Below are 25,143 nucleotides of genomic sequence, written 5' to 3'. Positions count from 1 at the left end.
TTAAAGCAATGAGACATACGCAGAGACCATCTACAGAGATCAGATTAAATGCACAGCTTGTTTACACACAAGATATTGTTGGTACAAACATTGGTCTAGATCCTGCCATTTGTTTGTGCAAGCATAAGGGCCCACCCATGTGGCAGTACCATAAATATGAACGGTCTCTACACAGGCACAAGGGTCTACCTGTGCTGATTAGAATGCAGGATTAGGGGCTCAATTATATTTAAAAGACATTTTAAAGCTCAATATGAGATCAATATGTCAAGGAGCAATTAAAGATGCCATTTAATTGCTTTACTAAAGTAATTATATTAATAGTACATTATACATCACATACTAGGGGAATAACTAAGAGAAACATTAAGATCAACTGTGGTAGAGGAAAGACATGCATTAACAGGAACATTATACTACTCCCCATTTATTACTACTTTTCATTTGTTGAATGCTGACCAGATTTACAAACAGGACCAATTTGAATATTTAATCAGGCTATCAATTTTTAATTATCATACACGTATTGCATGGCATCAGATGTTTACTTAAAAAAAATCACCAAACGCTACAGTGACATCATGAAAAATGTTTTGTTTTTACTTAGCAATGTGGGAAGAGAGCCTGCTATACTGGATCAGCCCATCTAGCCTGATATTCAGCCTCTAACAGCAGGCAAAACCTGTTTCTTCAAGAGAATGTGAAAATTATAAATTGTACTTTTCTAATTTTGTACAGAGAGAGAGAACTACTTTCTGATCCCCATAGATAATCAGTTTACATACTGAAATACAAGATTTGACTACCTATTTAATTGCTGTAATTGCAAATGTATTACGATTTATTTAAAAGTTTAGAACTGTAGGTGCCTGATATAAGTTGAGACTTACCTAGCGGTGAAATATCTGGAGCTGAAAATAAGCATCTAGGTTCTGGTTTAAACTGTAAACAAGATTTCTTCATGCCTTATCTCCACCAGTCCACTCCCAAGTTAACTGAGCAGCCAAAGTCCTCATAACCAAAAACACCATCCCATAACCCCTGTAAATGTCAGCATTGTTCCACCTTCACAGCCACCTGAAGGTGGCCAGTCAAAGGATGCAATCATCACAGCTAAATGCCAGAATAGAAACATCCAGGGGAGACTACAATGGCCATTGAATCATTCAACCTACCCATTCCCCTACCCAGTTCATTTCTGATTCTCCCTGCAAGCACTTCCATCTCACCCCCATTACCATCAAATACAACTCCCCTCTGTTTGAGATCCCAGAACACGAACAGACTACTTTTAACATCTTTATTTAGATTGAAGGGAAATTGACAGCTTTTTTCCTTCTAAGTTCAGGCCTTTATGGTGCATCTACGGTGCATTAGAAGACTGGCAGCATGGCCACGGCTGGCTCCCATAAGCTGTCTCAAGCTTGCAAGACTTGGGCTCTGAGGCTATGAAATTGCAGTTGCAGACATTTGGGTCTGGGCTGGAGCACAGACTCTAAGGCCTAAGCTTGAATGCCTACACTACAATTTCATAGCTCTGCAGCCCAAGTCTTGCAAGATCAAGTCAATTGGCCCAGGCTGTGAGATTCAGTGCTGTGGATGTTTTAACACAGTGTAGACATACCTTGAATGTAAATCTTCACTCAAGAATTAACTTGAGTTATCTACTGCTCTTGAGTTAGTCTACCTCAAGAGAGAGCAACCACACTGTGAAACAACACTCACATTATTGTGTCCACATTGAGATGGTATTCACTTGTTTGTGGTGCAGATCCTCTGGCTCTTAGCACTGCAGTAAGCTAAGCTGCTTTTGAATTCTTTCCCAGTGGATTATGGGGAAACTGGTCTGTCTTTTTGGGCACTGTAAACAAGATTTCTTCATGCCTTGTCTCCACCTGCCCACTCCCATTGTGGAAATTGTGGGATGGCATTAGAGGGCTTGCAGCACGTGAGTGGCACTAACCTGCATCTACATTAGAATGCTTGTGTTAGTAGCTGACAAGTTGTGCTCACTTAAGTTTTAGCCTATACCCCCTTTTGGGCTGACCAAATCAAATTAATAGCACCACAGGTCCTGCATTAAGCGGTTTTGTGTGTAGACAGGATTGAAGTTAGGAGTAACAGTTGTGTTAATTTTGTAGGGCAGACAAGCCCCAAGAGTGGTGTGGGTGTTTGCTTTTTGTTTTTGCATCTCCTGCAACAGTTGTTGATATCACTAAAACACAAAGCCTGCATCTAACAACAGAGTAGCAGGGTGACGGGTGCTCTCCCTCCTGCTTTCACAGTACCCCACACAGGTTTGGTAATTGGCTGCTTAACTCCTGTCATGAAGGACAGTGTAATTCCAAGCTTCTCCTCCCCTCTTTGGGGGCATGGAGAGATACACACACCCTCTCCAATCAGAGTCCGGAGATAAAACACTCTCAACTGGTCAGGAGATGGGATCAGATAAACCCATACAGTATGTTACAGAATACAATGTTTTTAAAAGCATTGTTAAAATGATAATAAAAAGAAAACCTGCAGTGCTCAGCAGTTGGCACTATAATCTCAGATCAACAGCTCAAAGTGCCACACTGCTGGCTGGGAGTCTAGTGTCTTCATAGATATTGTAAAGCAATAATATGTTATAGATATAAACAAAGGGGAAGTTGACACCAATCACTGTAAATCAGAAGCTATAAAATGTAGACATTTGATATGGGAAGCTAAAGGTATCAAGGAACAGGTCTAAGGCTATTAGGGCAAAGGACAATAAGGATTTTTCTTAAATACGCCAAGAACAAAAACAAAACAAAGCAGTAGATTTATAGTATGGCAGTGTTAAGATTGTTAATAATGATTCACAAAAACTGTGTGTTTAATAAGTATTTTTGTTCTTTATTTTGAAAGATGGATGTATATTCATATCTTACAGTGGTAAAGAAATAATTTCTATTCCAACAATAACTAAGGAGTGTGTTAAACAGCATCTATGTTTAAACATTTTTAATTCTGGGGAACTAGATAACTTGCACCCCAAAATCTTAATAGAAATTGAACCTGTGAACCACTGTTAATTTTTTAATATATCTTGGAACACTGTTTCCAGTCCTCTGGAATTTCTCCAAAGCTAGTGCTTCAATATTTATAAATGGGCAAACAGAATGACCTGTGAAACTTTAGGTAGGATAGCTTGACAGTGATGTCAGGCAAAAAAATCAGTGAACAGCTAGTATGGAATGCAATCAGTGAAGAATGGTAGCATAATTAATGCCAATCAGGGAGCTTTAATGAAAAATAGATCTTGTCAAACAAACTTAATAACCTTTTTCGATTAGACTGTAATCTTGGTTGAAAAAAAGGAAACGTGTTGACAAAATATACTTAGACTTCTGTAATACATTTGATTTCATACTGCACAATATTCTGATTAAAATTAGCACTATAGAAAGTCAGTGTAGCACATTAAATAGGTTAAAAATTGTTTAGTTGATGAATCTTCAAAAGTAAATGGATAATCATCAACAAATGGTGGTGTTTCTAGTAATTTCAATAGAATCTGTTATTGACCCACTGGTAGTCAATATCTTTATCAATAATCGAGAAGAAAACATAAAATAATTTTTGAAAAAGTTTGCAGATCACAAAGATTGGTGGAATAGTAAATAATAAAGACAGGTCAACTCTACAGAGTAATCTGGGTCACTTGGTAACCACGGCTCATTCAAACACCATGAATTTTAATATAGCCAAATACAAGGACACATGGTCTAGGAACAAGTAACCTAGATCAAACTGGCAGAATGTGGGAGTGGGTCTACCTTGGAAAGCAGTGACACTAAAAATAACTAAGGTGTTATGATATATAACCAACTGAACAAGAGTTTGCAGTGTGATATAACAGCTGAGAGTGCAAATGTAATCATTGGTTGTATAATAAGTAGGGGAATATCAAGTAGGAGGAGGAAGTTGGTATTACATATGTATTACTGCATTGGTAAGACCACTGTCTGATTACTTTGTCCAGTTCTGGTGTCCACACTTCAAAAAGGATGTGGAAAAACCGACAGAGGTTCAGAAAGAGAGCTACAAGAATGATTCAAGATCTGGAAAACTTATAGTGAGCCCTGGCCTACACTAGGACTTTAGGTCGAATTTAGCAGCATTAAATCGATGTAAACCTGCACCTGTCCACACGATGAAGCCCTTTATTTCGACTTAAAGGGCTCTTAAAATCGATTTCCTTACTCCACCCCTGACAAGTGGATTAGCGCTTAAATCGGCCTTGCTGGGTCGAATTTGGGGTACTGTGGACACAATTCGACGGTACTGGCTTCCGGGAGCTATCCCAGAGTGCTCCATTGTGACTCCTCTGGACAGCACTCTCAACTCAGATGCACGATTGTTTGCCGTTGCTCTGATGCAGGGAGGGGCGACTGACGACACGGCTTACAGGGTTGGCTTACAGGGAGCTAAAATCAACAAAGGGGGTGGCTTTACATCAAGGAGTATTTCAGGCAGGACTTCATGGAGGGTTCCAATAAGAAATGGTGCACCTAAGTTATTGTTCTTATTGGAACAAGGAGGTTAGTCTGGCCTCTGATTGATACATGGCTAGATGATAGATACATCGCTGCACCTTCTCTGTGAGTGACTGCAGTGTGACCTAGAGGAATGAGTCCCCTAGACAGGGGGAGGGGTGTGTGTGCAAATGAGTACAAAACAAATCTGGTCTATTTCTTGTTTTGATACACTCCATTTATCTTTTACATCTTTGGCTGGCAGCAGACGGTGCAGAAGGACTGCATGCCATCCACATCTCATGGCTGCTCGGCAGAAGATGGTACAATAGGACTGCTAGCCATCCTCATCTCTTGCCTGCCCGGCAGAAGATGATGCAATAGGACTGCTAGCAATCCGTATTACCTGCCTGCTCACCATAAGATGGTTCAATAGGACTGACTGCAGGACTAAAGAAAATGACTTGATCAAGTCACTCCAAATTTAGTCCCTGCGCCCATGTCTGCCCAGGCACTCCTGATCGACCTCACACAGGCAACCAGGAGCACCTCGGACATGATGATGATGCCTACCAGTCCTATTGCACCGTCTGTTGCCACAAGGCAATGGGTTGCTGCTGCTGTGTAGCAATACAGTACCGCGTCTGCCAGCACCCAGGAGACATACGGTGACAGTGAGCTGAGCAGTCTCCATGCTTGCGATGGTATGGCGTCTGCACAGGTAACTCAGGAAAAAAGGCGCAAAAAGATTGTCTGCCCTTGCTTTCACGGAGGGAGGGAGGGAACGGGGGCCTGACGATATGTACCCAGAACCACCCGCGACAATGTTTTAGCCCCATAAGGCATTGGGATCTCAACCCAGAATTCCAATGGGCAGCGGAGACTGCAGGAACTGTGGGATAGCTACCCACAGTGCAACACTCCGGAAGTCGACTCTAGCCTTGGTACTGTGGAAACACTCCGCCGAGTTAATGCACTTAGAGCATTTTCTGTGGGGACACACACACTCGAATATATAAAACCGATTTCTAAAAAACTGACTTCTATAAATTCGACCTAATTTCATAGTGTAGACATACCCTGAGAGTCTTAAAACACTGTTTAGTTTATTGAAGAGAAGGTTAAAAGAGCTCATGTGGTCTGGATTCATAAACACCTAAAACAGGAGACGTTTTCTGATAGTAACAGATAAAAGCATAACAAGGGATTCTCCATCACTTGAAATCTAAGTCAAGATTGGAGATCTTTCTTAAAAACATATGCTCTAGCTCAAGCAGATGTTAGCTTCATGCAGAAATTACTAGGTGAAATTCCCTGGCCTGAGATATGCAGGTGGTCAGCCTGGAAAATCACAGTGGTCCCTTCTGTTCTTAACTATTAATTAGTATTTTTTCCTCATGCATAGAAACACAATAGGCACGCCAATGCTGCTTATTGCTAGTTATTGACCACATAGGGAGTAACATGACAGCAGCAGGGAGAGCCACTGTAATGGAGCTGACATGGACATAAGTCACTTCCATCATTTAAAGTGGAGCAGGTGGCTGCATTCCTTGACTGAACGAGATGTTAGCAGTGTAGTCAGTAATAGGATAAACAGAATTCTACGGCCTTGACTTGAGAGTTGTCAGATAAGCAAAGGAGGAACAGCTTTTAAATCAGTTGCAAAGAGAAATACACTTTATTTTAAAGTGCTTTATTATTCAATTTGAATTTTAAATATTTTTATTTTTTGTTTTGTTAAACAAGCATTTCATTCAAATTTTGCAGCACACATGGTTGTCAGCATCCTGTACCAACTTCAGACTCACGCAATGGGTAGGAATAACAGGGTAAGTCAAGGGCACTGTTCCAGCCTCAATGTCTTGTTCCCTAGTTTTGTGTCAGTTTGTGCCAAAGCCTTAGCATACAACTTCAGACAAAAAAATATAACCCATTAACTTTTAAGGGAAGGGAAAAACACAAATTACACACACTATAAACACAACCACCACCAAACATTTTCATCATTTTTAAATTCAGTTAAATTAACTGAATAATAAAATATTCAACTACATTCACTTGTGCCACTATATCCAAAACAAGAGGGGTTTTAAAGATTTATGGAACTGGTGAACACAAGCTTCATTATTTTCCATTGAACTAAGACTCACAAATGGCATTCAGACCAGTAATAAATCATATTCTAGGTCAGCAGAAAGATCATTACAAGCTGACAGTCCAAGTGAAAGAAACGCTTTTCTGGAAGTGCTTTAGTAGTTATTTCCTGTGTGAAAGACTAGCTGCTGGTTTTTGCATTCCTCAGGGTACAGTTCTTCTCAGAGGATGTTACTCTTCCACAGGAAGAGGAAGGAACCAGTTGTTATTGGATGTGTGGGTTGATAGCTGTCGGACATTTTCTACGTGTCTCAGAATCAGCTGTGAGAACTTGGATAAACAGCTTAGATTCTCAGTCCAGGGAAAACATTCCTATGACAGCTTACAAGTACAGTATCTCAGGAAGTTATGGGACAGAAATAATACCTGGAACTTTTACACCTCCAGTTCCCAGAAATGTGCTGATTTACTAAAGGAACTACAAAAAAGAATAGGCTGACTTGATAAACTTTCTTTAACCATTTCACTTAACACTGTGTTTTGCTGCCACATTAAAAAAACATTTATAATTTTTTTTTGCCAGCTCTAACTCACATAAACAACTACTAGAAAATAACCAGTTAGTTTTACAACATGAAACAAAATATTAAGAATTTCATTATTAATCATGTTTATTATAGTATTGCCTAAGGGCCAGCCAAGAATGAGGCCCCATTGCCAACCCTATCTTAAAGAGCTTACAATCTAAATAGACAAGACAGACACAGGATTGGGGAAAGGGTATAACTAGAGGCAGATTTTGTGGGGCCCTGGGCCAGAGCAAGTGGGAGCCCGTCCCCACCCCTTCTGCCTGCAGTCTCACCTGCCCCTCCCCGGTGTTCCTGTTGGATAAATGGGGTCAAGGGCCGGGGGCTTGCCCCACCCCTCCCCAGCGCTCCTGTCGGGGCATGGGGTCGGGGCCTGGCTCCCTGGCAGGAGTGGCGGGTGGGCAGAGAAGGTTGGGGGGGCATTTTTCCAGGGCCCCCCTCCCTAATTGCCCAGGGCCCCAGGACACAGGCCCCGTTGGCCCAGTGGCTAATCCGCCACTGAGTATAACACACAAGCAGAGTGAACAAGATGATGGTGGCAGACATCATGTCAGTTCCATGATTCTTTCCACCCATTGGGTGGGATTACTTAGGAGGGGATAGGCTAAATGGAAACAAACGGAAAGAGATGGGAGGAAGAGAGACAGGGGAGAAGAGGGTAAGAGGTGCAGGTACACAGTGAAGCTGAGGTGAAGAAATTGTGAGGAAGGGGGAAATAGGAAGGAGAGGAGTGGAACAAATTGCCAATCAACACAGGGCAAAGAAAGTCCAGTCAGAACTGTAAAACAGTTTTCTGAGGGCTTGTCTACATGGTCAGTTAGGGTGTGGCAAGCTGGGATGTAAATCTGCAATGCTCTACCCTGCCACACACTAAATCACTGTGTGGACCCTACTACCATACATACAAATTCTATCATGAGGTTTGACCTGCTGCTGTTTGAACAGCACAGTTAGCGTGTGGTAGCTGGGACCACACAGCGACTTAGTGTGTGGCAATAGCACTGTCAGGGCCGGCTCCAGGTGCTTGGGGTGGCAGCTAGAAAGGGGAAGCAGTGTTTCTGCGGCGGCAGCAATTTGGCAGCAGCTCCTCTGTCCCGCCAGCCGCTGCGGCAAGATGGCAGCAGCTTCTCCCTTTTGCCGTCCGCAGCGGCAGTTTTTTTTCACTGCTTGGGGCGGCAAAACCTGTAGAGCTGGCCCTGAGCACTGTACATTCACATCCTGGTGCAGGAGGCATACTGTATCTCCACATGGACAAGCCCTGACTGTCCAGAGATCCCTGCTTTGGCTGCTATTCTTCTAATGGCTTACCTTTGGATAATGGGATCGCAGGGTGTCCATTGCCAAGGGCGGGGGGGGGTGTGTCAGACAAAAGGTTTGCACGCACCTGGTGTGCCCTCCTAGAGGCCCAAAGCCGGGGACAGTGCCTAAACTGTGCTCAGCCCCAGAACACTAGTGGTACATGGAATGCAGAGTTTGGATCCCACAGCAGCCGTTTTGCAAGTGTCCAGCCAGGGGAGCTTGACTACATCTGGTACAAATCTACTACTCTGCAATTGTACAGTGCTTCACAAAACAGGGCCTTGGTCTTGGTTGGCCCTTAAGCACTACTGTTATAAACATGATTAATTACTTTACTTATTAACTAATACTGTAGCTGAACCAATGTAATTATTTGGCACAGGCTACATACTTAAAAATAGCACAGGAAATCTTCCTCTCCAACTATCTAGGATATTAAGTCAAGTTCAGTCTTCAATTCACTCAAAGCACTATTAATGAACACCCTGACATGTATTACTTAATTATGCAGCAGTGCAACATACATTCCCAATTCTTTCTTAGTATACTAGTAGTTATATGTCCTGTTAGAATATCATCATTATAAACAGTGCAAAGGAAGGCCATTAAGATCACATTCCTCCCTTATTACATATGTATTACTTCTCTCTTGTGTATAGCTAATTTTTAGATCCATTATCAATTGCACTAGCATGCCTCTTAAATCAGGTACACTACACATGTCAAGTAATTGTGATGGGGTCAGAACCAGAGAATCAAAACCTGTGACAATTTGGGGATTCGGTCTATGTACAATTTATGAATTCTGATTGATGAAATTATCTAATGATACAACAATTTCATGTCTCACTGTATGTGCAGTCAGCCATGCGGCTGTATTATGCATTTCCAAGACCAGGGACAATGGACAGTTGTTAAAGCTAATGACTATATTCCAGTTGAGAAACTAGCTCAACCTACAGGTTTCAGAGTGGCAGCCGTGTTAGTCTGTATCCGCAAAAAGAAAAGAGGACTTGTGGCACCTTAGAGACTAACAACCTAGTTTGTCTGCAGAGGGGGTAGGATTTGGAGCAGTAGAATTTTCCCAGCAGCAGAACAAAAGGAGCCAGGTGTTAGTGGTAAGACTTACAAACTCAAGAGAAAGAAAGAGAGGGGCATGCTATTCTGGGAGGAGGGCACAGGGAGTGCCAGGGCTGTTTAACTCTGGAACGAGGCAGAGTAAAAGGAAGCTGACTTGGAGAAGGAGAGACTCCATGATTTGGAGGAGCAGGATTCAGAATTCCTCAGAGAACTCTGACATAAGCAAAGGAAATGCTCCAGAATGATGAGGAAACTGAGGCAGGAAAGTGTGTATAGGGTTTTATTATATTTTTCTGGATCTGTAGGTCTTCTATGCTATCTAAATAAAAAGAATAAGTGTGCTTGGAAACCTTTGCAAGGCCTATCTGTGTCTGTTTGCTTCATCTATCACATGCTCCTGAAGAGTTAAACCATAAACCTAGTGTGCCCACACAGTTGGAGCTGAGGGAATGAGTGTGCTTAAGCTACTGGGGAGGCTGGGTGGGTCAGCACTGGTCCTGGGGACTAGAGCAGCTGGGCTTCAGGATCCCATTTTCTTGAAGGAGTAACAGAGAGAGCTTGTGCCCAGGAAATGTGCAAGAGAGGCCAAAGAGAGAAAGACAGTATTATAGCATACGCTGACTAAGGGAAGTTTAAGAGCACACGAATTTAGGGTATTGTACAGGCCAGGGCAGAGGGGACGGTTGATGAACAGTATGGATTCCTGTTCAAAACTGTAGAGAGAAGAACAGAAGGGTCCCTTCTTCCCTCACTTTTTCTTAGAGGAAATTTTCTTTGTTCTCCTCTGTTCCATGTAATTCTGATGCTGCATGAAGGTAGGGAAGAAAGCTGGTGCCCCAAGAAGAGAGGTATCAATGGTAGCTTCTTCCAGTAAGGTAGGGAAAGAGCTGGGGATGACAATTCATCTATACTGGTAGTAGTCACATTCCAGAATGTAATTTCAATTGTGTGTCAAAAAAAACTGCTAGAGTTCTGGATAGGTACCTTTCTCGGGAGGGGTTATGGGCGAGGAAGGGGAGTCTATGTTAATGTCTGTGAAAATAAATAAAACAAAATCTTTTCTGCTTTTAGCATTGAGAAATCCAGACACCTACTACTAAAGGGGCATGGACTAGTTAGCAATATTTCACCTTTCTGAATAATAATTTCTGAGCATTAACTTTTGTTCCTAATCCCTTCTTTAAAATGTTACACTGTTTAAAAAAAAAAAAAAAAAGTTTGATCCCTTCAAATTAATCTACTCCTCACCAAGAAAAACGGAACTATTCTTATCCCCCCCTTAAAATATTTAGCACACAGTTTTAACCGCAGAGTCAATATTGTGTACGAATAACAAATACATCATGCCTTTGATAACCATCAATGGAGGAGAGGACAGCAAATGTGTATTACAGGCAGCATGGCTGGTTCAGACTTCACACTGCTCTGCTTCCTTCAAATCTTGTTTATATGAGCAAGGTCAACAGATGGAACACTAGAGAGCCTTCACAGTGATTTCCTGCTGCTGTCAGAACAGCTAGCGAGACATCAACTTACCCCGGGTTTATCATGGGACCTGAGGTTAACCGTGCATTGGTTTGCACACTTAATTGAATAAATACACCCTCAACATAAAAGCAAAAATCAAAGGGTGGGGCAGAAAGAAACAGTCCTACAGGAAAAACAAAAGTCCTTTCCAACTTTTACTTTTTCGTAACTCAGGAACACAAAGACAATACTAAGTTGTCAGACAATACTAAGCTGTACAGTAAGAGTGGGGGAGGGAGAAGGCAAGTAGTGTTTTGAATGGGGCTTCAATAATATAGAAGAGAAAAAGCCACCTTTATAACAAAAACAGGCTAAATAGTCTGAGATTCTCACACATTAAAGAACTGTAATCTGTGATTCTATATCTTGCCAATGAAGAACGTTGTTATTCGAAAGATCAATGTGTTTTTAATGAGGTACATTTACTATTCATTATACATTTAGCAGATTAATTACAAATTATTGGCATTATTTGAGGGGGACAATAAGTGAATTACTTTTTCCACCTTGATTTTGAAGATAGTACAAAATTTAGTTTTTCACTTTTACATCTTTATAAATTGTGTTCTTTCAAGTAGGTTTTTCTAAATCTCTGCTTACGTAAGTGGTTAGGAGGTGGCTCTGAACTGGTTTTGCAATGTTGTCTAGTAACTAGGATACCCCGGTGCCACAACATTTACTGAAATATTCTCTTTGTCTTCACAAGTGAACTCTCTCTTCCTATATATATTTTGTCCATAAAGTAATATTTCAGTGGTCCCCAGACTTTTTTTGGGACCCTCCAGCCCCATCTATAATGGAACTTCTCTGGGCCCCGCCCTGCCCTTCAGGACTGTGATTGGGAACTGGGGCTGGGAGCAGAGCCGCAGTCGGGGCTGGGAGTCGGGCTGTGGTTGGGGCCGGGAGCGCTGGAGCTGGGGCCAGAGCTACGGCTGGGACAAGGGGGTGCTCCCTCCCCGTCCCATGTGGAGGCTAGCCTGGGCCCCGCCATGTCCCTCTGAATGTTCCCTGCCCATCCCCCCCGCCCCCCCAGGCCCGCCCAGTTTGTAGTATTTATTGGCTGCAGGGGGGAAATATTCAGAACTGGCAGTCTCTTCTTGCTAACAACGGTGCAAATTCCAGTTATCCTATTATTCTTGTATGAACAAGAACAAAAAACAAAGAAAAGCTAACACACAGACACATCTAGGGATTGCTTTCCTTCCTCATTCTACTGAAACGGACAACAGAACTAATAATCAATAGTCCATAGTGCCCAAGACCTATTTCAACATGTAATTCAATAACTCCCAATGCTTTCATAATTATAATAAGGCAGCAAGACACTCCATACTTAAGGTTATAGAGACTTTTCTCATTAGAAGTCTCATTCTGTCCCTTCATCTAAAATACACAAAAAGTCATATCACTCAAAGATGGTAGGATGTATCTTGGTTCAAGGTAGAATTTTCCCACCAAGTAGAAAGGTGAATTGGACAGGGGATTCATAAATTAGAATACCTAAAAAGGTGGTAGTTCAAAATTTTAAAAATTAACATTTTTTGACACTTTGTAGCAATACCCCCACCAAAAAAATAGATAGAAACATTCTTCCTGGAAGATTGGGGCCTTATTGAGTTTCCTATGATTTACAGGGCCCTTATACAAGGGTCCTAAGGCAAGGGATACAGAACGCCCTCAAAACAGCAAAGGACTAGGCTCGCCAGGGGAAAGTTTAGTGAGAGCTCCCCCAACTAATCTCCTAAAATTTATAAGGATTTTGGGGAAAGAAGCCTTCTGTGGCTTTCCAAGGGATTAATGCACTCAAGGCTGGGGGAAGTTGAGCTCCTTTTCTAGAGATCTTAGGAGTGTGTAGATTTTGCCCTCCAGGCAACCTCGCAAACCACAATGTAGAAGTGGAAATACCCTATCTTCACCTTAAAGTTTTTTGTTATTAATATTACCATGGCACCAAGGAGCCCAAGTCACGAATCATTGTGCTAGATGCTGTACAAACACAGAATAAACAAAAAATTACTTCTCAAAGAATTTACAGTCTACGTATAAGACAGGAAATAACAGATGGATACAGAGATGGGGAAGTACAAGTGAACGATGAGACAATATTGCTCAGCATGATAGGCAGTAGTTTCAACACAGCAGCAGCCTGACCACTGTCACGTTACTTGGAAGCATCACAGCAAAGGAGAATTTCAAGGATGGCTTTGAAGGAGAATAATAAGGTTGCTTTGTGGAGCTGCCCAAAATGTGAGGGGCGGCATAAAAGAAAGCATGAAGGTTTATGAAAAATGAACAAGTGGGAGATGGAGGCTAGTGTCATGGGCTGGTTGGATGTGGGAGTCAACATCTCAATAGTGAATGAGAGACTTAAAAGTGAAGACAAGCAGCTTATGTTTGATGTGATAAAAAGGGGAGCCAGTGGAGGGTGGCAAATAGGGGAGTGATATGGTCAAAACAACAGGCTGGGTAAATGATCTTTGAAGCAGAATTCTGGACAGAGCTGAGTGGGGAAAGACTGTATTTGCCACGGCCATAGAAAAAAAGAATGTTGCAATAATTGAGACATGAGATGATTCGTGGGGAGGGATAGCTCAGTGGTTTGAGCATTGGCCTACTAAACCCAGGGTTATGAGTTCAATCCTTGAGGGGACCATTTAGGGATCTGGGGCAAAAATTGGGGATTGGTCCTGCTTTGAGCAGGGGGTTCGACTAGATGACCTCCTGAGGTCCCTTCCAACCCTGATATTCTATGATGAAGTCTGGATGACAGTTTTAGCTGTGTGAATGGATAGGAAAGGCTGTATCTTAAATATACTGTGCAGAAAGAACTGGCAAGATTTAGATATAGCCTAGATGTAAGGACTACTGACGGGTCCAAGTTGAATATGACACCCAAGTAACAGATCTGAGTGACAGGCAAGATTGTGGCGTTGTCCACAGCGATCAAGAAAGGAGGCTGGGTAGGAGATGGAGTGTGGGGGGGAGATTAGGAACTTTGTTTTAGCCATGTTGAGCTTCAGCTGATGGCTGGACCAGCCCAGGAGATGTCACACAGACAGGCCAAGATTTTAGTTTAGACAGAAGGAGACAAGTCTGGAGCAGAGAGGTAGATTTGTGAGTCATCAGCATTGAGATGATACTTAAATTTGTGTTTGTGGATGAGATTATCATGTGTTAAGGTGCCGAAGGAGAAGTGAAGGACACCAAAGACGGAATGCTCACAGACAGTCAGGAGGGGGATGGGAAAGCTCCTCCAAAGGATACGCTGAAGGAGCGAATAGAGAAGTAGAAGAAGAAAACCAGGAGAGGACGCAATTACAGAAGCCAAGGGAGGCCAAGATTTCAAGAAGAGCATGGTCAATGGTGTTGAAGGTGGTTGATTGGCCAAGGAGGATGAGGATGGAATATTGGTTCTGAGATCTGGCTAAGAGGCCATTGGAGACTTTGGTGAGAGTGTCTTCAGTGGAGTGAAAGGGGCACAAGCTGGATTGGAGAGGGTCTAGGATGGAACTGCAGGAAAGAAACCTCACATAGTGTGTTCAGTGAGCTTACCGATGAAAAGAAGAAGGGACAGTTGGAGAGAGAAGGTTTTGGGTTTTTTGTTTGTTTTGGTTTGGTTTTTTGTTAAGTTGGGAGAGACTAAAGCATGCTTGTATTGTGAGGCAATACAAGAGAAAAGAAAGATGTTAAGGAGAAGAGTATGGGAGAGGATGAGAGTGGGCACAAATGAGATCAAGAGCTGGGATGAGATGGAGTGACTAGGGCAAGTGAAGGGGTGACAGTAGAGAAGAAGTAGGAAAGAGTTGTAGGAGGAGATAGAGAAAAGGGAAGGTCACATTGTATTTTGTCATTTTTCTCTTGGAAGAAAAATCAGTGAGGTCCTGTGAGGAGAGAAAAGGGGAGGATTTGAGGAATGAGTCACAGGTGGCAAAAAGGCAGCTGGAATTGAGAATGTGGAATGCAATTAAGTTGGACAAGTAGAGTTGTTCAGCTAGGACGAGGTGGCCAACCTGAGCCTGAGAAGGAGCCAGAATTTACCAATGTACATGGCACAAAAAGAGCCACAGTAATACATCAGCAGCCCCCATCAGCTCCCTCCCCCACTACCCCCAATACTTCCTGCCTGCTGGAAGCCCTCCCTCCCTGTGCCTCCAGCCCACCGTGATCAGCTGTTTCTCAGTGTAAAGGAGGCTCTGGGATGAAGGGGGGAGGAGCAAGGATGCAGCAGGCTCAGGGGAGGGGGCAGGAAGGGGCGGAGTGGGAGCAGGGCATGGGGTTGAGCAGTGGAAAGTTGGCACCTGTAGCTCCAGCCCCAGAGTCAGCACCTATGCAAGGAGCCGCATATTAACTTCTGAAGAGTTGCATGTGGCTCCAGAGCCACAGGTTGGCCACCCCTGAGCTAGGAAGATGGCAGAACTGAAAGTGTAGAGAATGAAATGTAATGATCACAGTGGTCCCACTGATTGTTTGGCAGGCTTCCTACTTCTGATGCACTTTATTTTTTTTGCTGTTTCACTCTTGTGACTGTAACTTTTAATTTTCACTTAAATAGCTTCCTTATTTTTGCATGGTTAATCTTTCTGAAGTTAAATGTTACTATGGTGGTCTTTTTTTGGTATTTTCTCTACACTACTTACAAGAGTTATAAAATAAATACCCAGTAAAGTGAGTGGATTATTTTGACCCCAGCTAGGTTAAAGAGCTAAATTTTCTCGGTGACGCTGAAAACACAACAGCAAAATTGCTAATGAGATCAAAGCATTTGAATTACAAAAGCCCTTGCCAAATGTTAGGTGAGGATTTCAGTTTGGCTGGGGAGGAAAGATGGTTAAACAGCACTACAACCTCTATAGAGCATTTCATCCAAGGATCTCAAATCACTTTTAAAACATTAAATAACTCTTACCACACACCTGTATGTAGGGGTTACTACCACCATTTTATAGATGGAGACAGAGAGATCAAGTGACATTCATGGTCACACAAAATCTGAGGAAAGACGGAGCAAAACACAGTCTTGTTGCACAGTCCGGTGCTTTAAGCATAAAATCATCCATCCACTCTAGCCAGCTACTTATGATGATTACCATTGCCTTAGACAGCAGACTCTTTACACATCCTGTCATCTAATAATTAAATTCAGTGGAACAATTTCAGAGCTAATAATTCATGGGGAGGGAGAGGGAAGGAGGAAACATTCTCATCCTAGAAAAAGATTTCTCATTTTAACCTAACTCTAGAACAGTACATCCTTTATTATCCAACACCGAGTGAGCATTTTTCTCCTACTACGAAAGCACCATTTAAATATTGTCTTTCTTTCCTCCCACACACCACTGTTACATTAAAGTGAACACTAAAAGGAGCTAATCCTATCATTCCTTCTTAGAATGATGTGTGTTAGCTGACACCATAAAAGGAGAAAAATCAAATCATATCATTATTGGCACTCTTTATCAAGAAAAAGACTGTTCTTTGTTTTCCAGTACATGTCTATTTGTCTGCAACTTAAGTTTGCAAAATCAAATATTTCATAAATTAAATATTTACACAGAAACAAATATCATGTGATTTTTCAACAACTAATTATGAGCTTCTCTTCAGTACAATAAAAGATTAAATCTCTTCAGCAAAGTGAAAACTTCACTCTTGCACCATCTTCTGGTTAACACTCTGAATTGTGGAAGGAGATTTGAACATGGTGGCTAAGAAGTTAAGACTCTCTGAATAGTAAAACTATTTACTGGACTCTGACTACATTTTATCAATTTAGAGAAAGTCCACATTGCCACTAACCTACTGATTTAAACTACACTTTGTCCTTCCGAACAAGCCCCCCAGGAAACTTACCGGAGAACTGAAATACATGGAGGAACTAATATCTATGACAGGTGGGTCAAGCGTTTGTGTATCTGTCACATCGAAGCTAGGATCTATCTGTCAAAAACAAATTTTGATGTTAGTATTTCTATATCAATAGAAAATGGAAACAAGACTGAGCCTACAAAGACCATATGTTAAATGAGGGCATCCCTATCAACACAGCTACAGGTAAGGGTAATATATTCATAAAAGAAACTGCTTTCTTTGAAGCCTTTCCTGTAACCATAATCATAATGTATTGGTAACCACACATTAAAGAAACCAATTATATTAATATAGATCATATCAAATAGGTCTATAGTCCGTACTTTTGTTATAAACCTCAAACACCCCAAAAAAGTAATTGACTCAGAGGTTCTTATCCTATTCTTAGCACAGGAGCTAGGAATCAAGAAGTTAAATTTTATAATAGAAATATGAAAATAGCAACTATAAAATTGATTTAATCGGGTCAGTTAACACTGATGTTACCCAAAATTTAAGCCAGCTGCTGATCTCCAATAGAATCACTAATGACCTCTGAAGAAATGCATTCCAGGAAGCTTTTTTCCAAGTTTCCAAATGTGGCCTCTATATATTTTTTCATGTGATCTGAAGCCCAAACTAAAAAGGGCAGTATGTAGTTTTTGCAGCCTATTCTTTTGAAGATTCCTTGAAATCATAGCAGAAATTTTACGTCTTTTTCCTCTCTGGAAATATGCTTGCACATAGCTAGACTACAAGTTCAATTTCCAAAAGCATCTAAGTAATTTAGGAGCCTAAGCCCTACTTTCAAAAGAACTCTAATTCTTATTTGCAAATCATGTTTGTTTTTCAGGTTATGAGGCAACAGTGGTTTCTGTGGTAGGTTAAGTGTCTGAATAGAAGTCACGATGTCTGAAAAACATGCACAAACTGATTCATGGTGAGCTACTATATGAAAGTGATTTGACTATGAAGGGCTGCATTCTGCCTGAAATGCATTACATAGCTACACACCACAAAATATCTGAAGTCTGTGCTGTCCAGGTACTAAATTATTTGATATTGTTTGGTTCTATAAATTTGGAACAGAAGTTAGAAGTGCTTGATTTGTACCTTTCGTCATGGTTCTGAAAATCTCCTTTTTCTAAAATGGGAGAACTAAGAGAAATATTAATGTAAATGGAATATAAAAACCTCATGAAAACACAGAAGGAAAATCCTTCTCACATCTATCATAAGGTTTTATATTACTGCTGATTACCATAGTATCTGAGCATCTTATGTAAAATACACATAATAGTTTATTGTGGACTTCACAGAGTGATTTTGTTTTTGAGTAAAAACTCTACTTGGGGGAAATTTGTCACAGGCTGGCAGGCCCCTTAAGGGGCGTTGGACGCAGCCTTGCCTGTGACAGATCAGCTACTGTCCCAGCTGACCTGACTGGCTAAGGATCAGATGGCCCTGTTTAATTATTAGACCCAGTTGGGAAGGGGGCAAGGGATGCCTGTGGAGAGCTGAGAAAGCTCAGTCTGGAGAGAGGAGCTGCAGAAGGGCAAATGGCGCCTCTGGCAGGCCCTGGAGAAGAATAACTCCCAGGCAGACAGCCTGGAAGAGGATGAGGTAAGACTCCCACAGGCAGGGGTGAAAGTAAGTCGAGTGACTTACCGGTACTCTGGGGCCAGCTCTGGCCCCCGGAAGGGGCGGTGTTGAAGGGGTCAGAGCCAGCCCCAGCCCACCCTGTAAGGTAAGAGCCCCACCCGCACCGAGGTAGCAGGAGCAGCCCAGGGCTCCAGGGGCTATTTAAAGGGCCCAGGGCTCCCCTCTTCTACCGCCCTGGCCCTTTAAATAGCCGCTGGAGCCCTGGGGAAGTGGCAGGGCTCCAGCAGCTATTTAAAGGACCAGGGCGGCAGAGACAGCTGGAGCCCCGGCCCTTTAAATAGCCCTGGAGCCCCCGCTACCCCAGGGCTCTGGGGGCTATTTAGAGGACCTGCGACTCCCCTGCTTGTAACGCCCCGATCCTTTAAATAGCCGCCGGACCCCTGGAGTAGCAGCGGCGGGGCTCCAGTGGCTATTTAAAGGGCCCAGGCGGTAGAAGCAGGGAAGTCCCAGGCCCTTTAAATAGCTGCCAGAGCCCTGCAGCCGCTACCCCAGGGCTCCAGCAGCAAGGTCTGGAGGCAATTTAAAGGGCCTGGGGCTCCAGCCACTGCTGGGAGCCCCAGACCCTTTAAATTGCCCCTGGGGAAGCCAGGCTGCCCCAGTACGGTGCATCGGCTCTTGCCGGTACGCCGTACTGGGGTGTACCAGCTGACTTTCACCTCTGCCCACAGGGGAAAAGCCCTGAGAGTCAGAGCTCTATAGCAGATGAGGCAACAGCTGAAAGCTGAGCCCAGATGGTACAGAACCCTTTTTCTCCATGTTGTCCTGGGACTATCGTCTAAGTTTATTACCAGCACCAGGTGGTGCTGAGAGAGGTTATTGTCGGGGAGAGTTTCCGGGTAAAGGGGGCAGCTGCGTTGAGTGTCATCAGCATACTGCTGACATCTGAGTACATGGCATCTCACTATCTTTTGCACTGATTTCATGTAGATATTGAAAAGAGGAGATAATACGGATCACCATGTACAGCCTTTGGAGAGAAAGAGCAATACCCATCATGACACAGACCTCTGCTGGAGAGGAACAACTGGAGCCACTGAATGCTGAGCCCCGTACTCCTGCTATGTCATGTAGGTCATATACTATTCCAAAATAGGCTGAAGACTTTGAAAACTTATCCCCTATGCATCAATGACTCATGAGCGTCAACATCAAAATTACTATAAAACCAGATATCGGCTTCTCTTGTGTGTTACAGTCCCTGTCTTCCTTAAAATCCCTTCTTAAAATCCAATTTATATAAGCTTGCCTATAAACCACAGCTTTAATGAAATCTAAACCACCGCCAAAACATACATCCCATGTAACTATATAATCTTTGTGTTCTCAGTGCTGTCCTATACTTTCTCCATCCTTTCCCTTTGTTTTCTCTTCTTCCTACCCTTTTGTTTATTTTGGCCCCAGTCACACAAACTACTTCATGTTGAAAGAAAAGGAGTACTTGTGGCACCTTAGAGACTAACAAATTTATTTGAGCATACGCTTTCATGAGCTACACCTCACTTCATCAGATGCATTCAGTGGAAAATACAGTGGGGAGATTTATATACATAGAGAACATGAAACAATGGGTGTTACCATACACACTTTTCTTTTTGCGAATACAGACTAACAGCTGCTACTCTGAATACTTCATGTTGATGGATCTTAACACCCATGAGGAGGCCCCGGCGAAGTTGGTGAGGCTGTACATAGGAGCAAGGGGCCTGCTTACATGAAGCAGCATGCAGATCAGGACCTTACACTACATTTTTCTGGTTAGGGAATCTATCTTGTTTATGTGAAGTGCTATGCATGTTTTTATACCATTTCCATCACCTTGTTATCTGAGCATCAAACGCTCTGATATGTTCTTCAGTTCAAACATGTTTGGTCCAAATATGTTCTTCCAGTCCAAATATTTGGACTGGATAAAAAGTAGAAGAGTGTGTCATAGAGCTAAGGAATAGTAAATGAAGTGCATGCCCAGTGTGCGGAATAGGGTACCTGTAAAAAGAAAGTATCTTATGCAATGTACAGCTGTGGCATATCATAATGCAAGCCTTACTGTTCAACACAATTGAGTTGAACATATTAACTTAATAAAAAAAAACGTACAAAATACACTTAAAATATTGAGGGAATAACTCTAGGAGTTGCGCTGAATTTACCCCAGTGTACATGAGATCAAAATTTGGCCCGCAACTGTAACTGTTCAACCAATCTCTCTTCTCACTATTGCTTGTAGCACCTTTACTACTTTCTCTCAAGGATCATTACATCAACATACATGACAAACCACATCCATAGTTTAATTTCAATTCCAAGGGCACACTATTCAATATAATCTTAAAGCAAATAAAATACAATAAGAAGCACATTTCACCACCTTTTTCCATTTTCCAATGGCTTTACAAACATTAGGGGTACTTGCTGTGATTCACTGAGGAGTGTTTCTGTCATTAGTTCAAAACTAACATTTCAGCAGAGGACACAAAGCTATTTTACAGAAGTTATAGTGAAACTAAACTATTTCCCATTTCAAGGCAAATGCAACAACATTAAGCAAAGAAAATGAATCTGTATACAGAGCATAATTTGCACTTTTGTAAAAAAAAAAATGAAATTAGCATTTGTGCTCAAGTGGTATTTTAAAATTATCTGATTTTAATTTGGTTAGACTACAGCTAACCTATTACGCTTATGTAATAACCAAAAATATTGAATTAACCATCCACAAATTTATTTCTAAACTTTTTTCAGTAAAGATATCTAGAACTTGTCTACACACAGGTTACACTAGTTTAACTAAAGAAAGGATGCAGTACTGATTTAAACTGGTGCAAGTTTGTGTATGAGCATTCTACATTGACTTAAATCTGGTTTACATTGGTTTAGCTCATCTTGAGAGGCAAGCTAAACTCATGTAAAACAGATTTAATCTGGCACGTCCAGTGTGTCCGTGCACAAAGTTGCACCAGTTTAACTAAATAGGTGGAACATTGCACCTTGAATTAAACTGGTGCAACTTTGTTTAGAGCAAGCTGTAGATACCAATAAGAATGAAAAATGTAGGCATAATTTCCTGTTCCTCTCTACAACTGTAATCTCCAGTAATATGTGAAGATACTTGTTTTCATCCATGCAAGCCACTAAAATCAAGTATTTAGTGTTTTCCTTCATGTGGCTTTTTACCAAAGTTAGTTACAGAACAGAATATACAGCTGTGCTGTACAGTATGTAAAACAAGGAAATTCAGTAAAATAAAAAATCCCTTAGCCATTTATAGAGTAAGGTGAATCACAAGCAATAGGCAGCATAGGCTAATAAAGAATAAGTTCTGCCAGACAAACCTGATTGCATTTTTTTTTTTTATAAAATCACAAAATCAGTTACAGTAGAAACATAGTGCATGTAATATATTTGGGTTTTAATAAAACATTTATTGCTGTCTCATGAAAACTCAATTAAAATTGGCTTAGATAAGAAATTAAATGCAGTGGACAAAACCTGGCTTGATAACTATAAACAAGAGGCAACTCTAGACATGAATGACTATTGCTTCCATTGCTTCAGATTATGCTTATATGTATTACACTATATATGTGCCCATGGAAAGTGCAAGAATTATTCTAGACCCTGGTGGTTAGAACACTCACCTAGGATGTGAAAAGCCCAAGTTCATGTCCCTGCTCTAATGACTTTATTTACACACAATGGAACAGCTTCAACAGGACAGACTGAGAAAGACCCACAACAGAATATTCCATAACCCAGTGGCTAGAGCATTATCTTGCCAAGTTCAAATCCCTTCTCCGCATCAGGCGGAGGGGGAAATTAAAGCTGGGTCTCCCATATCCCAGGAAAGTACCCTAACAGAAGGGCTAAAAGTTAAATGGCTGGTCTTCCTCCCCTCCCTTTGGCTTTTCTGAAAATGTCTGAAATTGAAACAAAAAACATTGGAGCAAAATGAACCAAAATGTTTTGTTTTAACCCAACTTGACATTTTTTTTACTTCCCCAACGTGCAGAAAATTTTCAAAAAAAAAATTGGTTTTGGTTGAACACAATACAATTTTTTCCCATGATTTTTCACGAGTGCCAGGACACTGAAAAATCCATTTTCCACCCAGTTCTACTTAAAAGGGAACATGGGAAGTGGTCACCGTGAAAGAGACCTAGAAGTGATATTGGAAAGCCAATAGATAACGTGATCTGACTAAAGAAGGCAGGGTGACTGAGGACTGTTCATACAATAGCAATTTCATCCTGGAGCAGGAAGGTAATAGTCTCTCTCTATGTGAGTCTATAATATGCTTTCTGGGCACATCAGAGAGATAGTGACAAGCTGGAGAGAATTCAGAGAACAACAACAAAAATAAGGGCTGCAGAGCCTGTCTACAAGATAAAAAAAAAAAAAAAGAGAGAACTAAATATGTATAGATAAAGCAAGAAAGTAAGGAGGGCAGGACATGAAACAGTCTACAAATATTTCAAGGGTATAAATACTGAGGATAATTATTTAGTGTAATATATATAAGCATAATCTGAAGCAATGGAATGAGGCTAAGAGAGAATATTTAAGACAAATCTCTCAAAATATTTCCTGACATCAAGATGAACTAGACTGTAGAACAGTCTCCCCAAAGGTATTGGTGGAAATTTAATTTAACTTTAAAAAAAAAAAAAAAAAAAAAAAAAAAAAAAAAAAAGAGTGAGACTGGCCAAAACCCTAGAAAGTACAGTGTATCAAATAATTCTCCATTGAGAGGGAGATTGACTAGAGAATCTTCCTTAATTAAAACAGTACCTAGTCAATTAGGTTAGAATATTAAGCATGTTCATTAATCGACTGTAATAATTTCTAAAGGAATATTAACCTTTGACAGAAATTTCCATTCAAATTTCCATTCTCAGCACTTTTTGAGTATTAATTATTAAAGGGAACTTGGTCTTCAAGTAGAGGATAATAGCTAAAGAAAATGAGGTACACAGAGGTTAGGTCATTTGCTGAAGATTACAGGGAAAAAGTATGGCAGAAAAAAATTACTAGAATCAATGTCTGCTGTCTCCTACTCCTAACCAAATGACTGTTATTCTACTGACCTCCATGAATTGGTTTGAAGAGATTAAACACAAAAATATTGTTACATACTATAGCTTTATAGTGTGTTTAATCCAGGGGTAGGCAACCTATGGCACACATGCCAAAGGAGGCATGCGAGCTGATTTTCAGTGGCACTCACACTGCCCAGGTCCTGGCCACGGGTCCCGGGGGCTCTGCTGCTGGCCTTGGGTACTGGCCGCTGGCCCCCTGCCAGCTGCAGTTCCATCCGCTGCCCCGCTCAGCCTGCTGCTGGCCCTGGGTCCCGGCCACCGGTCCGGGGGGCTCTGCTGCTGGCCCGGGGTCCCAGCCACTGGCCCGGGGCTCTGCAGCTGGCCCCATCCTGGGGCAGTGAGGGGTGCAGACGGGGCAAGAGGGGGCGCAGCTCAGCACCCCACCTTAAAAATAGTTCCAGTGCCACTGTACTGGAATATTTTTAAGTCCTGAAAAGCTGTTTACATCACTATCACACCACGTGAAACAGCGCACTGCATTTGACGTTGAGATTAAAATGTACATGCAAGAGCTGGAATCAGAATTTTCTGACAGATTTCAAGATTTCCAGAGACTTGGCCCAATGCTTTCTTTTTTAATTAAACCTGAAAAGTTCAATGAAGGCGACTTGGATTTGTCTGTATTTCAGTGGATTGGTGTTGAAGATTTCAAAATGCAGCTCATTCAGTTAAAAAGCTCAGAATTGTGGGCATTAAAGTTTGGAGATCTGCGGAGTGTACGTGAAACTACCGAGAGAGATCATAGGGGCTTCTATTCTGACCTGCTGGACGTCCCTACCAGTGAAATTTAACTGTTTAAGAAAATTGCGTTTGCAATGCTTTCAGCATTTGGCTCCACATACCTGTGTGAACAGGTATTTTCACACATGAAATCTGTCCTCTGTCCCTCTCAGAACCGGTTAACAACTGATCACTCAGAAGCCTGTGTGCAGCTTAAAGTATCCAAATATGTGCCAGACATTTGAAACTCAGCAAGGAAAAGTAAGGGCAAGGATTACACTAAACTGATAAGCTCTGCATTTTAATTTAATTTTAAATGAAGTTTCTTAAATATTTTAAGAACGTTATTTACTTTACATACAACAATAGTTTCGTTATATATTATAGACCTACAGAAAGAGACCTTCTAAAAATGTTAAAATGTATTACTGGCACGCGAAACCTTAAATTAGAGTGAATAAATGAATACTCAGCACACCACTTCTGAAAAGTTTCAGAGAAACAGCCGTGTTAGTCTGTATTCGCAAAAAGAAAAGGAGTACTTGTGGCACCTTAGAGACTAACCAATTTATTTGAGCATAAGCTTTCGTGAGCTACAGCTCACTTCATCGGAGCTGTAGCTCACGAAAGCTTACGCTCAAATAAATTGCTTAGTCTCTAAGGTGCCACTTCTGAAAGGTTGCCGACCCCTGGTTTAATCTGAAAATCTGATTTTGTGCTGGGTTGAAG

General features: G+C 41.6%; 1 protein-coding gene and 1 long non-coding RNA gene across 16 annotated transcripts in view; one reads left to right on the top strand and one right to left on the bottom strand.

Moving 5' to 3' along the window:
• POC1B (POC1 centriolar protein B) overlaps window positions 1-25,143 on the bottom strand; it is a 124,972-nt gene that overhangs the window by 57,185 nt on the left and 42,644 nt on the right. For 9 of the 13 annotated variants that reach the window (XM_048835619.2, XM_075124294.1, XM_048835618.2 and 6 more), the window contains one exon: window positions 16,943-17,029. The exons of 1 other annotated variant lie outside the window; for it this stretch is intronic. In XM_048835619.2, coding sequence (XP_048691576.2) covers window positions 16,943-17,029 — 87 coding nt within the window. Of the gene's footprint in view, window positions 1-6,182; window positions 7,078-16,005; window positions 16,082-16,942; window positions 17,030-25,143 lie in introns of those variants that run through there. 3 more of the 13 variants (XM_048835623.2, XM_048835624.2, XM_075124293.1) reach the window with 3 other exon arrangements.
• LOC142070571 (uncharacterized) overlaps window positions 18,439-25,143 on the top strand; it is a 28,562-nt gene continuing 21,857 nt past the window's right edge. For 2 of the 3 annotated variants that reach the window (XR_012666442.1, XR_012666443.1), the window contains exons 1-2: window positions 18,439-18,562; window positions 19,529-19,668. This is a non-coding gene — a long non-coding RNA (uncharacterized LOC142070571). Of the gene's footprint in view, window positions 18,563-19,528; window positions 19,782-25,143 lie in introns of those variants that run through there. The other variant, XR_012666441.1, reaches the window with a different exon arrangement.

The sequence above is a fragment of the Caretta caretta genome, chromosome 1 (genome assembly GCF_965140235.1).
Source record: "Caretta caretta isolate rCarCar2 chromosome 1, rCarCar1.hap1, whole genome shotgun sequence".
Taxonomy (NCBI): domain Eukaryota; kingdom Metazoa; phylum Chordata; order Testudines; family Cheloniidae; genus Caretta; species Caretta caretta.
This window is presented reverse-complemented; position numbering and strand designations above follow the sequence as displayed.